This window comes from Electrophorus electricus, chromosome 7, assembly GCF_013358815.1.
Source record: "Electrophorus electricus isolate fEleEle1 chromosome 7, fEleEle1.pri, whole genome shotgun sequence".
In the NCBI taxonomy this organism is placed as follows: domain Eukaryota; kingdom Metazoa; phylum Chordata; class Actinopteri; order Gymnotiformes; family Gymnotidae; genus Electrophorus; species Electrophorus electricus.
In genome coordinates, this window is record NC_049541.1 from 8,239,559 (window position 1) to 8,251,547 (window position 11,989).

An 11,989-nucleotide genomic window follows, 5' to 3' on the forward strand; every position below is an offset into this window, starting at 1 on the left:
TTCTCACTATTTTCCATTTATAGTAAGGTTTTGTGAAATCATTTTCACTTTCACCAGCTGGTTTTCTGTTACTTTTTTGTTATTTTATACGTTTTATATATTCTCACGCCCTTAATTCTGAGTCTGCACCATTAAGACCCCCAAGACCCGACTACAAAACAAGGACAAGGTCTGAATACCACCTATGCAGAATTTTTCAAGCAGGTATTCTGCTTACCTTTGACAGTGTGTGCGTGTGGATTCAGGCCCTGGTCACAGAACAATGCAGCTTTGTTTTCCCCTTCGGCTGGTGCTGATAATCCCCCTGCTGACGGTGTGGGTCTGTTTGTGAATTGATCTAATTGATCCCTGTTGTACGGGCCACCAATTAATGTGGTTCCTAGATTTTTCCCACATTCCAGTAATTTTTTTAAGTACACACAAAAGATATAAAGATGCAGACTCGAGAATTAAGCGAAACGAATAGCCGGTCCCGTCTTTATTCTGAGCTCAATCTCACAAACGAGGCATTACCGGAGAATGTCTAACGATCACACAAAGAACACACATTTTTATAGTTTTCAGAAGTGATTATGTAATCACCCCACCTTCTTTATGTAATAGTATTTGAAATCTCCACCACTAATAATCGAATATACATTATTCAATATATGTAAATTGCGACCCATCATTATGTAAATTGAAACCACTATGTCCCAGTGGAGGATTTTCCTTGTTTTGTTTTTTTTTAAGCAAAGATGATGTTCATTCATACCACCAAACACCTGCAAGATAAAATCTTTCTCCTAAACCATTGGTAAGACAATGAACCTTGTTTTTCCACAGAACTTCTCACAGTCTTGTAGAAAAGATTCTTTTCCCAGTACTAATGATAATATTTCTCATGGGAACAGTTCAGAGTGATCTGCCTTGAAACCACCTGCATCAGAGCCTCTGTTCTGCACTTACAAACTCAAAAATGTCTCACAACCTTAAGATACCCCAAAACATTTTATTACCTCATTTATACAATTATCCAGTCTGCTACCATTATCTCCAAATGTAAGATCTGCTATTAAAAAACAGCGATCTCATTCAAACCATCCAGTGTTCATCACAATAATATTGTTTTTTTTGGTCCATATCATGATGTCCTGGCATTGTTAGTCCAAGACCTGACACAGAGGCCTTCTGAGGCCTTACACTGAAGCCTGCAGAAGCCTTTTCTCTACGTAATCCAATTTATTTTAGACCATCCGCATTCTTTTGCTTACAATATCATTTTATTACCTCAGTAATTTACCAGCACCTTATGTTGTGCTTAACAGTGTGCTAACAGACAAGCAAATAAGATGAGTGGAGCACTGAATTCAGCAATAGCAGCAGTGGAAGCTGACCATGTATCTCTGTCCACATCAGCCATTAATGTCGATAGGTCCATTACATGAAACTTAGCCTACATCTAGTGTTATTATATTTCAATTACTATTTAATATTGTTATATTTGTTATATTAACACTGTTCAATATCTGTTATTATTTCATTATCTGTTATTGTCATCCATATTCTTATTACCAATAGTGATCCATGCTTGCTTTTTGGATAAAAACAAACATCTGTAACAACAGCACAAATGCTCACAGGTAATCTATGCGCTACACTATCTTGTTTCTACTGTTTACTTATGTTGTGCACTGTGCCATGCTCTTGATTGATGATACTGTCATTCCTAGATCTTCCTAAGTTCAAGACTGTTTACTCAATACACACTAAACAGAAATAAAGATGCAGGCTCTGGAATTAATTGAAGAGAATTGCTGGTCCCGTCTTTATTCTGAGTTCAATGTTACAAATGAGGCATTGTCCAGAGAATGTCAAACAGTCTTAGGTGGGCACACCTTTTATACATTTTCTTCATAACCATTTTTATTTTTTCATAAAAACTTGTCCCAGTTCCACTATTGTTCTCCAAACCATACATTATTCAATGTATGCAAATTGATATTCAATACTTACACCAACCGGTTCTTGGTACCATTATGTTCAACCTGAACTATTTCTATTTTTTTAAAAGCCAACCCTATTCTATATCACCGCATGCCCATACTAGTTCTTCCGCTGATGTCTATATTGTTTCTTTTCGGTGCTAGGCTGGGATGTCCCGTCCTTGGGAAAAAAATAAAAATAAGAAAATTAATAAATAAATATATATATATATATATATATATATATATATATATATATATATATATATATATATATATATATAAAGAGAGATATATATATAAAGAGAGAGAGAGAGAGAGAGAGAGAGAGAGAGAGAGAGAGAGAGAGAGCGCTTTCACCTTCAATCAGAAACTTCTTTGAAATGCAATCATTAGAGTGAACATTGAAATGCAATGAGATTGAGTTTATCCAGTGACATGCAAAAAGTGAAACAATGAAAAGAAAGGATTCATTGCATTGATTTAAAGGGGTCCATATTATGGACCACACCCCAATTTCCGCAGCAGGCTGCAATTGGTTAGGGATTACATTTCATTCAGTACAGCTGTAAATTGACTGCATTTCAAGAAATTTGCAATCAGCTCTGACACGAATTCAGCATTAATCAAACACAAATTCACATATATTGTTTTTCTATCTTTGCTTTTAACTCTAAGGCAAAGATTGAAGCCTCAAGTCAAAAAAAACATCTATAACTTTAGTCAGAACAGCATGTAGCCATGACTCACATGAAACAGTAGGATAATAAATAAATAGATTATCTAAAAATATAAAATATAGTGTGTGAGTGAGGGGTAGCCCCAGTTCCTGCCTTGGTTCAGTGCTCAAATGGCCTGCGGGAAGAAGCTCCTCATCCTCTCTGTGTTTGCATTCAGGGGGCAAAAGTGCTTCCTTGACTTAAACAGAGCAAATAGTTCATTGTTGGCATGGCTGGGGTCCTTCACAATCTTCCTGGCCTTGGTCCAACAGTATTTGTAGCAGATGATCTGCAGGTCAAGGAGTTCATCCGAACCATGCTCTCAGCTGAATGCACCACCCTCTGGAGAGCCTGATGGTCATACTTGGTGCTGCTTCCTGAACCAGGCTGTGAGGATGCTTATGATGATGTAGTAGTCCCGCAGCACCCTGAAGGGTAGTCTGAAGTCTGATATACATCTGAGGTGGTAGACATGCTGACGAACCTTCTTCACCAGGGAGTTTCACCATGTAGCAAGACCATGACAGGTCCTGGGAGATGTGAACTCCAAGGTAATTGAAACTGTCTACTCTTTCCACTGCAACTCCATTGATCCAGACAGGGCGATGGCTCCTCTCCTGCTTCTTGCTGCAGTCCACTCACAGTTCCTTTGCTAGTATTACAGTGGAGATTATTATCCTGCTGTAGTCTACAGATGTTTAATCTCCTCCAGGTAGGCCCTCTCATTGTTGTCAAAGATCAAATCCACCACAATGGTGTCGTCAGCAAACTTGACAATGGTTGTAGTGCTAGAAGTGGCCATGCAGTAAATACAGCAGGGGGCTTGGGACACAACTCTGCCGGGTGCCTTTGCTGAGGTTGAGAGTGGGTGAGACATGTTTGGCTATCTGCATTGCTTGTGATCTGTCCATCAGAAAGTTGGAGATCCAGTGACACAGGGCTGGATGAAGTCCCAGATCTTCCAGCTTGGTGATGAGTCTGGAGGGGATAATGTTGTTACATGCTGAACTGTGGTCAACAAACCAGTTATATGAGTTATATGGAGCAGATGTGTGATGGCATCATCTGTAGAGTGGTTGTGGTGGTATGCAAACTGTAGAGTGTCTATGCAGTCTGGCAGTGAAGAGGTGATTAAGTCTCTGACCAGCTTTTCAAAGCACTTCATAACGACTGATGTGAAGGCTACTGGGTGATAATCATTGAGGCAAGCTGGCTGGGTCTCCTCTGGTGAAAGTTTCTGGATATATCCGGCTTGTTAGATTCTTTTGGCTTCTTGATTGTATGAGCTTTTAATAGGTCTTTTCTCCATAGAGTCATTGCACAACAGTTCACTCTATCAGCCATCACTATAGTTGCTTTGCTATAAAACCCTTTTAATCCTGTTGCGTTTCTCTTTGTTGCCTTTTCATTACCAGCATTACATGGAGGTAAGGCAAATAATTTCCAAAGTCATTCTACATTCTTGGGAAAAAAAACAACAACAAAAAAACAGGAACTGACTTTGGTAAAAACAAACAAAAAAACATTGAGCTGAGCTGGAGGTTTACAGCGGGCTCTTGTTACATCCAAGATGGGTTTTTATTTCAAAACTTGCTCTAGCAGGTCTGAAACATACTGGCTCAACATGAGCAAAAGCATCATCCACATCTATAAGAAAAACTGGGGAATCATTGCTGAATGAGATGAATGGTAGATCTGGCAAGTATTGGTATCTTTTCAGGAGAATTATTGGATATGGATGCTTTGTTAATGCAGGTTTTTTTTGCCACCAAAGGCATTATGTATGATACATATTTGTTTACAGGAGAAAGCATAAAGGTAACTGAAGCTCCAATGGGTTTGTTAGACAGTATGTAACGACAGGTTCTGGGGTAAACCTTGCAAAAAAGATCTGTTGCTGACTGTAGCAAATAGTTCTATCTGAACCATCATCTAGTATAGCATAGGAGACAATAAGAGAGAAGTGATTACCGAGTGAATTACTAGATGTAAAATATTCAGAATGCTGCTGCATTAGTTGCTCAAACATTTCTTCACAGTGCTTAAACATTTTCTGTCTCCAATAATCTTTTCAGAGTATCCAACAGTTGAGTGAAAATATCATCCTGCTTAAGAACTACTGTCTTTGGCCAGACAACCAGCATACATCCAACACCAAAATATGCTATCTAAATTAGTAGGTCTACAAATTAGTAGGTCACTGAAATTATTTGCTTTATACATAATACTTAACCAGATCCTTTTAGAAGAACAAAGAAAAATGATAACTTGATTAATAAATTGATCCTGTGTTCTTGCAGAGGAGAGGAAAGATCCCATACCAAACACAACATGTCAGCCACTCTCCATTTATCAGTGGTTACTTTTTAATCACAGAAATACTGTTTGCTGTATTTCTGGGTGGTAGAAAAGTTTCAGCATGTCAGTGTTGCTGCTGAGTTGATAGAGGTACCCAAAATATTCCAAAAACTGTAGACACTCACAATTGATTAAGGGCTGGAAGATTGTTACAACCCCGTCTAGTCTGTGAGGCCGTAACAAGGAAAAAGACAAATGTGAATGGCTAACGGAATGCAAGTTGTAAAAAATGAACAGCAACAAAAACTGAATCACAAGTGGAAGGTTTTTTCAGTGTATTGTACAGAGGTTATTATTTACAAATAATCTTACTGGTGCAATTCCTTCAGGCCAAAATAATAACCAAAACCCACATGAATGAAATAAAACTACACACTAACTAATCCTAACAACACAAGAAACAAAAAACAGACGTTCCTAACTACCTGACACATAAACAGAGGCACTCTCTACCACCAGTGTACAACACCAAAGTACCAAACAAACATTATTTACACTCTTTACACAATATATATATATATATATATATATATATACAGCTACCGAAGCAGGAGGAGCGAAGCCAAAGAAGTCAAAAATCAGGGAAAAACATGGTCATACACAAAACAAATTTTCAATCACAGCCAAACAAACTCAAAACTAACAAGCAGTCTCCTTCCAGACATGACTTTAACTCTTCTGATTTAGCAAATGGGAATAAGATCTTGATATTAATGACAATGATAAACATTTTAAATTATAATATTTAACATTTTTAAGAATACAATTATATTAATAACAATAATTATACAATAAAAACATTGCAAAGGAAATTTATAAATCTAATAATATCTAAGAACATACATCCATACATATGCAATGGTGCTCAAATAGAGGTGCTGCCCTCTTGTGGTGTTTTAGGTCTTGCAATCTTTTTTTAGTGTCAGTGCGTCACAACCATTAGAAATAATGTCACAGTGAAGATGTTATTCATAATATGTCATTATTGGGGGAAACTACACCCCCATTTTTTCAACCTTTTCAATGTGTTTAATAAATTACATCAAAACTCAACCGTGTGATATAAATTATCAAAACAATTAAAAAAAAAATCAAACTTCCAAAAAACTGAGGGGGCATGTGCCCCCTCATGTTGTATGGGCGTAGCACATCTATTCTACAGTCGTGGCCAATAGTTTTGAGACTAGCAGAGATTTTGGCTTTCACAAAGTTTGCTGCTTCAGTTTTTATGATAGAAATTTGCATTAACTCTAGATTGTGAAGTGACCAGATGAATTGCAATTAATTGCAAAGTCATTCCTTGCCATGAAAATTAACTTAATCACAAAACTGCATTCCAGCCACTGCATTTCAGCCCTGCCACAAAATGGCCTGCTAACATCATTTCAGTGATCTTCTTGTTAGCTCAGGAGAAAGTGTTAATGAGGAAAAGGCAGCTGATTCAATTAAACCATTTATCAATTCATCAATCATCAAGAACTTCAAGGAGAGAGGTTCATTTGCAGTTCAGGGTGCCCAATAAAGTCAAGGAAGCACCAGGACCGTCTCCTGAAGAGAATGAAGCTACAGGATCAGGCCACCAGTGCAGAGGTTGCTGAAGAATGGAAGAAGATGGGTGTGAGTGCATCTGCACGCACAGTGAGGTGAAGGCTTTTGGAGGATGGCTTGGTGTCAAGAAGGGCAGCAAAGAAGCCACTTTTCTCCAAGAAAACATCAGGGACAGACTGACATTCTGCAGGGAGTATAGGGATTGGACTGCAGACAGTTGGGGTAAAGTTTTTTTTCTCTGATGAAGCCCCTTCAGACTGTTTAGGACATCTGGACAAATTATTGTCTGGCGAAGGAAAGGTGAGCACTGCCATGAGTCCTGTGTCATGCCATCAGTGAGGCATCCTGAGACCATTCATGTGTGGGGTGCTTCTCATCCAAGGGAGTGAGTTTACTCAATTTTGCCTAAGAACACTGTCATGAATAAGGAATGGTATCAAAACATCCTTCAAGACCAACTACTCCAAATGATCCAGGAGCAATTTATATATATATAGACAGCATATATTTAATTATATTGACAAATTGGTAATGGATAACCAACCAGACATACTAGTGATGGATAAACAGTAGAAGAGGGTCATAATGATAGACGGCAATTCCAAGCAATAGGAACAAGGAACACGAAAAGCTTGAGAAATACCTAAGGGCTAAGAGAAGCTCTGGAAAAGATATGGAAGGTGAAGGAAACAGTGGTTTTTGCTGGAATTAGAGCACTACTGGTGGTAACCCCCCAAATCTGGGAGATTAGCTCCAGCAGATCCTAGGAACATCTGAGATCTCCATCCAGAACAGTGAGGTCCTGGGAACAGCTAAGATACTGCACAGGACTCAAGCTCTCAGGCCATGGGTAGAGGACTATGCAAGTGTTCAAGCAGTGCTCCTAGTTCTAGGACATATATATATTTTTTCTTTCTTCTGTCTCATTTGTATTTCTATTACAATTACTGACACATGAAAAATTGTTCCTAGCCTTCCCCCCCCTCTCCCATTCTTCAATATTGCCTAAACAACACCAGCTGTGCTCGTCTTCTGATATTTTGTTCACCTGTAATGTTAGGTGTGTGGGGTACATTGGAAAGATATATTGTAAAATGTTGTGTACTGATATTTTTATGTATTGAGAACATTTACAAATAATAATATTAGTCCCCCAGAGCTGGGGCTGGGGACATGGAGGTGAGGCCAAAACAGCTTGCGATTAATTTGAAAATATTCATAATAAAAATTAACAACTTAATAATAAATTTTAAAAAACAACAATAAAAAAAGCCTTTTGACTAATTTTATCCAGAACTTGAAAATTCATTACCCCAGTCAACATGCCAAACATATAAAAGTTCACTGAAAACAACAGAGAAAAAAAGTCTTACTTAACCAGTGGTTTCAGCAATTTAAGGATTGCACATTCTGCAGTAATGGCCCTTTTCAACAGTGGTGTATTGCTGGGGAACGCACACGCCTGTATGGACAACACTGTTGAGTTGTTCATGAATCTGTACAGAGAAAATCAAAGAGCTTGTTGGCAGCCACACTGACTAGCACTGTAGGGAACCAGTGTTAGGAAACTGGCAGTTAATGGGTTCAAACGTAATCCAAAGTATTGGAAAATAATTAGATTGCATTACTATAATAATCCTTTATCTTAGGTTATATATACAGATTTTTACGTGGACGATCCATAATCTGTAACAGAGTACATTTCATGTAGCCCTCCCAGCCCTGAGCATACGTAATCAAAAGAAATGGCTAGCTATATCCAACAGGAAACTTCACATGCATAACTGGAGTTAATACCTTGCAATCTACAATAATAATAAATCTAATAAAGTGTCATCGGTGTGTGAATAACTTCATTTGTAATGTAATATGCACCCATAAACTACTAAAACAAACAAATCAATATTGGTCTCCTCTGTCCAATCCAACCTTTTAATAACCAGCATCCACAGCTGTCCTCGCACTGAAAGAATGCAATCCAGGTGTAATTCAATAAAAATTTAAACCCATTACCAGAAAAATAAGTTCGACCAATGCAAACATCTAGACATTTCTATTACGACTATCACCAGAATATCATAACTGTCCCTAACATGGCAGTGGAAGAATGTTCTACTTCCACTGCCAAAATGTGCATGCATACATGCATGTTTGCTTACAAACTACGAAAGGGTATTTTGTCATGGCAGTTAGTTCAACATGATTGCAATTTTATTGCATCTTACAAAAAAAACAAACAAAAAAAACTTGCCTTTTTTTTCCAATTTTTTTTTTTATTTACCCACCCCCCCCCAAAAAAAACACACCACACAAAAACCCCTCCAAAAATCCCAGAACCTACAGAGCTCTGCAATAGTTCCATGAACAGATGAACTGAACCAGGGGGAAAAAAAAGCATCAGACAAGGCAATGCAATTCAGCACCTGTGTAAAATGTGGTGGGGAGTCACCAGCAAAGTGGAATCGGTTGTCTTTATTGGTGATAGAACTAAATGTGTGACCAGTGTGTATAGGGACACACCGTGTTCCTGTTTTTAAATAAAATCCCACATCACAGTCTTGTGCTTCAGTCTGTGTCAGCAAAGAGGACACTGTCCTGACATGGCAGCCAAGCAGCCTGTCAAATGCAAAAAGGTGAATGTACTGGACTGGAAAAGTTGTCCAATTTATATCCAAAGAAGTATGAAATAAATGTAACTTGCCATGAAAGGACCTTTATAAAGAAAATGTGTTCAACTTCAAACTATGGTACATTAATCAAACATATTGAGCCTCTCTTTATAGATAAATGTTTGTTTTATTGTGAGATTGTGTTTTAGTGGTAGAGGAATATACCAGGAGCTTGTTCCACAAAATGGCTTGTGGTGAATTTAAAAGAATGAATCCTCAGTGCGGGTGAGCAATGAAGAGTTCTGTGTTATGACGGACTGGACACCCAGTCCCAGGTTGGTCAGGGCCTTTATGATCATCTGCACATGGATGTGTGGTTGGTGTTTCACTGTGATGTAGCCATGATGCTGGATACACCTGGGGAGAGAGAAGAGAACGTGAACATGAACAAGTAACAGGCTACATTCGAACAGAATCTGAATATGACAACAACCAGCTGCCATCTTTTAAAAGAAGAGAAACATGATGTGGTGGCAAATTCTCCAAGAATTTGTTTAGCACAAAGTTGTGCAATACAAAATTAAGGAACTTCACAAAAGTACTCAGATTTGCAGTCTAAACTGCTATTTACAAGACAAAAAACAAACAAACAAAAAAAACCCCATACATTTGAAAGACATATTTAGCATGCTTCAAATTATTTTACAAAAATAGAAAGATGAATGTAATATGACCACCAATTTCTTATATCATAAACACATACATTTCAGAGAGAGTGAACAGTGACTAAACAGAAGAGCAGTCCAACTGCACTTACTCTCAAAGTCGATTTTTTCCACAATATTTTTAGGTTTGACACTTTCCTCCTGGTTGTAAATGAAGATCTGTCCTTCCTCATTCTCCACCCAGCCATATTTATTCATCCACACCTTTACCTGTGTGTCTATACAGACAGAAGGAAAACAAGACCAAGAGAGGGAGACAGGGTTAAAAGCCATTGGAGGGGTCAGACTTTCTCTTGTCATGAGAGCTTATGCATGCACATATATATTACCAAGGGGGTCCCCCAACATCTCAGCCAAGAGTCGATGCTCAATGGTCTGGTAGGTGATTCCCACGACATGGCAGATGACTAAGAATGCACAGCACAGCAAAATTAACAGATGTTAGTATTAAATAGATGCCACTGATTGGCTTAAAAGATTCTGTAGGTGACGCATCTTAGGCAAGTCACAAGGGATAAATATTTGACCTACATTTCCGGACAGAGTCCTCAAAGCCTGTGATTCCATCAATAAACTCTCTGTTCTCCTCCAGAGTAGTCTAAAAACACATGTAGACACACATACAAACACACCTGTCAAATATGCTTTAATCTCTTAAATGAAGTGTGAGTCAGAGAGTGAGAATATCTGTCTTGTAGGAGTTTCATACCCAGAAGCTCTGGAAATGGCATGTTTCTAGCAGATTGCCAAGGTACAGGATCTGTCTTATGGGTCGCTCCTCTTGCTATGATACTATAGTCAGGGAAACCAGACCAAAAACAGCTGGAAGAACATCCTAACCGCAGCTAGGAGTGGTCAGATTCGAACTGTGAGTGGGGCTGCTTTCTGAAGCCATATGATGTCTCATTAACAGTTATTACAATAAGAGCAAATCATCACACAACTGAAATTTGCATCAGGGTGGGAATGGAATGGTTACATCCACAATGCATTGATGTAATGTTTAAATATCATCATAGGTCTCAGAAGGATACATGTGGTTGGTCAATCATACATTTGCACAGGGTGAAATCTGTGTGCGGCAGATTTGTTAAGGCCTTCAGAAGAATCTGCGATGTTACACTGGTCTGGAAGTAGGCAGGATTAAACTGGTACCTGTGAAAAGACAGGGTTATCTGGTAGTAGGGGCGAAGGCCAGCGTCAATGAATGTACACAGAACGTTTGGCAAATTCACACTTACAGTTTAAGAACGGCCAAGTTTGCCTCCAAGTCATATGCATTCTCCCTTGCTTGTGTTTCCACATAGCGTTCCAGTGTGGCGAGGTTCTCTGGGTTATACCTACAGACGACCGTTTAGGAAAAACATAGTTCTTTAATAATACTTCAGATGTGCGTATTCCGTAAGACTACTCTATGAAACACTGACTGTTCGGCAGGCTGCAACCAGCATTTAGCTACTCTTGATAACGCAGACGTTAAGTCCCTCTGTAAACAAATATCAGTTCCACGTCTTGCCATGGTATATTTGGCATATTTACTCCAGTTCTACGGTCATGAGATTATCACGAACATCCTCTGAGACTTAGAAAACGTTCACCTAGGTTAGTTGTAGTTAGCTATCTAAGCGCATCTGCAACGTTTCTCCCGGCGCCTCAAGCTATACTAAATATTGGTCACGATTTATTTCGTTTATTCTGTAGCATTATTTTTAAAGGGCTTTCGGCTTCCAACGTAGCTATAAATGTTTAATTCATTTTGGGTAGCTAACTATACCAACTAGATAGCTAGTTAGCGTTAGCAAATGTAACTGAAGATATCCCCGTTGGCGCTTGACAGCTAAAACTGTGTCACTACCTAGTGATCTAAGTTTTTTTTTACCTGTCAATGCCCCGTAAAAGCTTCCCAACATTAGCTCTCATTTGCTCAAACGCTGTGGCCATACTTAGAAACTAAATTTTCACAGGTTTAAGTGAGGATTTTCTGTTCATAAAATAGCTCCACACGTGCCGATGAAAGTAAGCTAACTTTACACTATTTCAACCGGAAATACTACATAAAATGCTTC

General features: G+C 38.5%; 1 protein-coding gene across 1 annotated transcript; it reads right to left on the reverse strand.

Moving 5' to 3' along the window:
- Positions 1 to 9,365: 9,365 nt before the first annotated feature.
- eif3k (eukaryotic translation initiation factor 3, subunit K) lies at positions 9,366 to 11,955 on the reverse strand. The gene is made up of 8 exons (XM_027031088.2): positions 11,803 to 11,955; positions 11,165 to 11,263; positions 10,958 to 11,078; positions 10,633 to 10,707; positions 10,455 to 10,521; positions 10,253 to 10,330; positions 10,016 to 10,141; positions 9,366 to 9,615 (listed from the first exon to the last, which is right to left on the reverse strand). Exons 1-8 carry the CDS (start codon positions 11,862 to 11,864, stop codon positions 9,584 to 9,586), a joined length of 660 nt encoding a protein of 219 aa, XP_026886889.1. The 5' UTR covers positions 11,865 to 11,955; the 3' UTR covers positions 9,366 to 9,583.
- Between the last annotated feature and the right edge of the window lie 34 nt (positions 11,956 to 11,989).

Bases quoted from the DNA above. Each gene is read 5' to 3' on its own strand.
- eif3k (XM_027031088.2), bottom strand. From the start codon at position 11,864: ATGGCCACAGCGTTTGAGCAAATGAGAGCTAATGTTGGGAAGCTTTTA. The intron at 10,522-10,632 runs GTATGAAACTCC...ATGTGTTTTTAG, and splicing joins GCCATTTCCAGAGCTTCTGG to ACTACTCTGGAGGAGAACAG. The intron at 9,616-10,015 runs GTAAGTGCAGTT...CTCTCTCCCCAG, and splicing joins GGAAAAAATCGACTTTGAGA to GTGTATCCAGCATCATGGCT.